Below are 5,916 nucleotides of genomic sequence, written 5' to 3'. Positions count from 1 at the left end.
TCCGCTGTTGACTTCCCATTCAGCTGCTCCACCAAGCCTGCAGTTGACTGAGGAACTCAGTGCAAGCACATGATTTAACTGTTGACGGAGGGAAATAATAGGTATCTCCAGCAGGTTTTAATATGATCTTAAAATAGGGGGAAAGTTTTCTGTTATGACATTGACATAGACGCGCTGATTTTGAGTAATGCAGAATGATGGGGAGATGCTTTAAGATTAAATAAGAGCTATATAAAGGCTTGTCATAAGGAATTCTAATGTGCCATGAGACACTTTGCATACTCTTAAATATGCAAAATGTCTCTTGGCACCCTAGAATTCATTCTGACAAGCCTTTATATAGCTCTTATTTAACCTCCTACTTTATTTTTAGGGAACCGGTACTCAGAGATACTCTGCATGAAGCAACAAAGGGCAGTGTTTACCGATTCGGTTCTTTAGTGGGAGGGAGGGGGAAGAAACACAAATACAAAAGAGCCATCAAAAGTGGAAGCTTGTTTAATATTGCTCTACCGTCATCCTGAAAGGCATAATAATTTGAGTTACACATCTGAACTGATTGGAGTTACAGAATCATATCTCCTTTTTGCATTTAACAATATATACAATATAAAATAAATACATTTACACAAATGGACATTTGCTGGAGCACACAGTATGGTACACGTCACAAAAATATACAACTGATTGCTTTACAGATGTGAAGCCCATCTATAGCTATAGACATGGTTTTATTATTATTATTATTATTATTACTTTACTACTGGCTATAATGCAACTCCTGGATTATTATAAGCAGTTTACATTTTTTGTCCTTTCACGATCTTTGCACATAAGATTGCCATAAAATGTTTTCCTAGGCAGGTAAACAGAGACACTTAAATAATTAAAATACAATCACCAACACCCATTTTCTCTTCTATAAGAAAAATAGCAGTTTTAAATTTTTTATATTTTTTATGTTATCATTTAAATGCAAAATAGTGGAATAAATACAACAATCTGATCTGATTGAAACACAAGTGGTAACTATAGGGAGTCACACAATCATATTGCTTTAAATAAGAACAAACCTAAAAGAAGCAAAATTAAAATCCTATGGCTAAAACATACCCCTTTATTTAAAACTTTCCCAAACTTCACATTGAGTAAATGGTCTTGCTTGAAACTTGAGAAAAAACGCACCTCACGTAGGGTTTAAAATGAGCATCTACCTAAAAGTCCGTGCAATTCTTTGAGATCTACATTTTCGTCTTGTTTCCTATTTTTGAGATCCTTGTTCTCTTGTAATGCTGAGACTCACTTAAACTGAAAACGAAATAAAAAATGTACCTCGTTCCTTCAACGTATCTCTGTCTCATATATTCAGCTGGTTCATTCTTATTTCTGAAGCCCAAGTACTTTAATGTGATACAGCGAAAACAAGGTATATAGTGTATATATTTTATTTTTATATAGTGTAGCTGACTAGTAGCAACTTAAACCCTGCACAAACTTTCTGGAAAGTCATCTTTTGAAACACTTACATAATAAATAATCTTATAGAATCAGCACCTTTTTTTCCCAGGAGTTGTATTTTGTTGTTGTTGTTCTTTTTAAAGGGATGTGCCAAATTCTGAACTCCTATCACAGCTATAAATTTCAAGTTATTGACCATCTGAATGAATTGCTAATGATGATTTATCTAAATTCACACTACAGACACTTCTCTACTGAGAAACCACGACCTACTACATAATCCCATATAGCTAATGATAGATACACAGTATTCCTAGCACGAGGTTGATGGAGCACCAACCCAAGGTATTTTGTTTAAAGCACACGAAGTAGCAATTGTTTTGGAAACGTGTCTGCACCAAAAAGTTTTGCAACAACACAGAGCGAGTTAATAACAACATCTGAGAGATGACTGAGTGAAAGCCATATATACAGCATTTAAAAATTAGACTTATCTATATTCTTGAAATAGTCAAAGTTTTATTTCTAAGCTATACATTGGTATCTATAATAAACCATTAGAGAAATTATTCCTTGTTTTGAAAATATTATTATGATTTTGATGTGTATCTGTTCATAGTGAATACTTGTTGGGAGTTTCAATCTCTTAATTATTATTAGGAAGAACCTTATTACTGATAAGGAATAGAATATACTACTGTAGTCTCCTGAGGAATTGTACATCCAATATTGTCTCTAATTCTACCCTGTGTCTAAAAGCACACACCACAGGAATCCAAACACCACAAGAAGAACAAGACAACAGTCTTTGAATGCAACATAAAATTCAGAAAAGCACAGCAAACATGAAACATTGAAAAGCTGAACTACGTTTCTTTTGTTTGTTAGGATTACAATTTTAATTACATCTGTGTACATAGAATAAGACTGTTCACACAGTACAGGGAGCAGCACTAACACTGGTCCATTGGTGGAGCATTTGATGGCGGTTACTGTTATTGGTTTTTCAGCGACTGTAGATTTTGGGGGCATCTCATTGATTTCTTCATTAGATTACACCTCTTAACAGTCTGGAACCTGACTGACTTTCCATGCTGTGACAATACTGGTTGGAAAGCACATACATTGGCTTAGCTCTCGGTAAAAAACTGCAGATTAACTGGAACAGACATTTTGAAATGAAAAATAAAAGAAAAAGAACAACTTATATAGATTGGGTTTTAGAATTTGGTCAGGCGTCTGCTGTCTTCGATGATTTTTTTTTGTTTTTTTCAAATTCTGGCATTTGCCTTATTGCCTCTTAAATGAATACTGGCTCACAGCTCCTTCTGGGAAAGGTCTGTAACTTTGCAAACAGGCAGTATCTCATTCCTAACCACCACGGCAGCTAGAAATCATATGGCAACTGGCCCTCCCAGGGAGAGAGGTGCGCTCCTGATAATTCTACGGATCTGTATCCACATGCAGTGCTTGTATACGTGACTATTCGGAGTCACCGCAGGTGTAACCTAACCCTCTGTGTCAGTGAATGTTCCGATAAACCGGAGCTCGTGTTAAGAGATTGATGTTCGGGACCAGACTGGTACACAACATAAATTGCATCCGTGATAATATGCACCTTCCCTTCAACTATTGCTTGAGTAAGTTAAATTCCCATATTAATAAATGGCTGAAAAGTGGTAAAGCTGGTACAAAAAAATCTCCATTTGTAAGAAGAAACAAAACATTTTTTTAAAAATCTTCCTTCAGGATTCATTTGTCCTTCATTATTGTTCATAATTGTCCAAAGCCAGCACAAAATTGCAGTATTCTTATTTCTCTTTAGTATTGCATGAATGAATAAAGCTTAAACTATTCCCTGAAAAAGTTACATAGTAGCTAAACTAACAAATACCTGGAAGACTTGAGAAAACAATTAAGGAATCAAATGGCTGTAACTGATCTAGATGGAAAAGCAATGATAAGAAGCAGCCGATGCAACGTTGCTTAAGTTGTCTAATTAGAGGCTGCTCCCGTGAAATCTAATACTGCACTCAGTCAATTCGTTTACGTTGTACTGTACTTTTAGGTACTTCGGTTCTCTCTCTTTGATTCCTTAGTCACTGGGGACGTTATGGTTCACAATAAGTTCACCAGTATCCATATTATGGATCTTCATCCTTTGGCAGGGCTGGCTTCCACCTCTCAATTAGAGACCTTTCAAAAGTTCAGCAGCAGAAGGAAGGAGGGGAAGGGAAAGGAAAGGAACGCTGTCCTATAACTGGAACTATTTAAAATTTAGAAGACAGAGGGGGGATGAGAGAAAAGAGAAAGAGTAAAGGAAGGAAAGAAGGATATGAGTGTGAGATAAAACCAGCACTGAAGAAAGCCGGGAAACGAGGGAGAGAGGAGGGAGAGAGAAAGGAAAGAGGAAGAGAAATGAGAAAAGAAGACGTGAGACAAGGTAGAAAGAAACTTGTCAGGAAGCTACGGAGGAATCTGAAAGCTGCTTCGTAGTCTTGCTGCTAAATAATCAGTGCAGTCTTTGTTGATTTCGGTGTTGATAACTAAACACTACATTTCTTCGACATCACTCTTGGGTTTATTTTCCCTTTTTCAGCGTGCAGGATGGGAAGGCCCAGGAAGGTTTTAGTCAGACCTTGGCCTCCAGCATTTCCAAAAAAAGTTTGTGCATGGGGACTTTGCCTTCTAGTTTGATGTTGTAGAAATGCTGCACGGCCTTGGTAGAGGTCTGCCTCAGGAGTGGCAGCGTCATCAGCATCTTGCCAGCCCGACGGGGGTCTTCCATGTGCTGGCCAGCCTCATAATCCTGCAGTGCCTCATGTAAGACATCCTGAAGCTTCTGAACGGCCTCAACATCTTCTATGTGCATGGAGTCTGTGAAACGAAGCAAAAAATAAAAATGAGACTGTGAGTGATGATCAACTTTTCTAGATGAGATTTATGAAAGTTAAATATTATTTTTGAACTTTTCTAAGCTTAAGCACTCGGCTGCTAACTGAAAGTTGGGCAGTTTGAACTCACCAGCCACTCTGCACTCCACAGGAAAAAGGACCTGGCAATCTGCTCCCATAAAGATCACAACCTAGGAAACCCTATGGGGCAGTTGTATGCTGTTATGTAGGGTCAGTATGAGTGGGCATTGATTCAATGGCACCTAACAACAAGTTCCTTATAGTGTAATTTGTTCAGAGTCTCATATTTCCAAAATCTCTATGTTTTTCCCCTAAAATTCCCTGAAGTAGATCATTTCCAATGCTGATTTAAAACATGAGAACTATTAGAAAAGATCTATTATTTAACCTTGTGTGTTTTTTTCTCCTAAGAATAGAGCAAAGGAAGGCTTTCTGTAAAAGATTACAATCTTGGCTATTTTATTCATTCACCCGTTCATTTATATATTCACTCATTCATTCAAGAAACAATTGGGGAAAAAGTTCTATCTAAATGCTGTGTGAGATGAAGTTGTCAAAAATCCTGATTTTGTCCTCAAGATGCCCACATTTCTCAAACGGGGGAAAAAAGTTGACCAAGATCTTAAGAACTCCATGTCAGTACACTGAATCTAGCACTGTGTTCAGCTGTGATCTCCAGAAATCACAATAAACTGCTATCCTTGTAGGATTCTTTAGTGTACTATTAACAGTTCATTAATGTGTCCTGACATAGCCTGCTTCTTTGTTTAAAAAAAAAAAAAGCATCTTTAGATTATTGAGTTCTGAAATAGTTTTCACGTTTGTGAAGGTGAACTTTGCCCTTAAGTGACTAATTTAAAAATCTATTTCAATCAAGCAAAGAAAGGGTTAATAGGGTTGCCACAATTATTCTTGAGAGAAATGTTAAGATGTAGGAAAAAAAAAGTTACAGCTCTAGCTCTAAAACAGACAATTATATACAAGTTTGAATCATTTCTCACGTTTTATTGATTCTGATGACAGTTTATCTGTTAATTACACATAATGGAGTCTTTGCGGGATTCTTCATGTTTAATAATTCTACTTCTCTGAGAATGAAGAGCTCTAAGATATATGTAGTTAGCCTAATCTTTCATACAACTCAAATATCGGATCACATGCACAAAGAGAGGAATGTAATTTAAAATCAAGTGGCTAAACATAATAAAAAATATGGCAAAGGAATTCAAACAGATGAATACAGACAAGTCACATGTTATTTGAATTTCCTTGTACTTGTTTATTGTTTCTTTTTTCTTTTACATCTTCTTGAATCACTTCACCACATCACTGGTGAAATAACCCGTTTACATTACATGGTTATAGACACATCTCTTTAAAAATGTTTGAATAATCTGGAATATAGTTGCTACTATACTATACTACGGTGGCCTGGTGGCGCAGTGGTTAAGAGTTATCGCTGCAAACCAAAAGGTTGGCAGTTCAAATTCACCAGCTGCTCCTTGGAAACTCTATGGGGCAGTTCTACTCTGTCCTACGGGTC

The 5,916-nt window shown here is 36.7% G+C and overlaps 1 protein-coding gene across 3 annotated transcripts in view; it reads right to left on the bottom strand.

Annotated features, from left to right (window-relative positions):
• Window positions 1-3,938: 3,938 nt before the first annotated feature.
• The window catches only part of ESRRG (estrogen related receptor gamma), a 641,420-nt gene continuing 639,442 nt past the window's right edge, over window positions 3,939-5,916 (bottom strand). For 2 of the 3 annotated variants that reach the window (XM_004375935.2, XM_004375934.1), the window contains one exon: window positions 3,939-4,335. In XM_004375935.2, the coding sequence (XP_004375992.1) occupies window positions 4,091-4,335 (245 nt within the window). In that variant the 3' untranslated portion in view covers window positions 3,939-4,090. The remainder of the gene's footprint in view (window positions 4,336-5,916) is intronic. The other variant, XM_004375933.2, reaches the window with a different exon arrangement.

Source organism: Trichechus manatus, unplaced genomic scaffold, assembly GCF_000243295.1.
Source record: "Trichechus manatus latirostris isolate Lorelei unplaced genomic scaffold, TriManLat1.0 scaffold00039, whole genome shotgun sequence".
Classification (NCBI taxonomy): Eukaryota; Metazoa; Chordata; class Mammalia; order Sirenia; family Trichechidae; genus Trichechus; species Trichechus manatus.
Note: the sequence above shows the minus strand (reverse complement) of the source record. Positions and strands in the feature narration are given on the sequence as shown.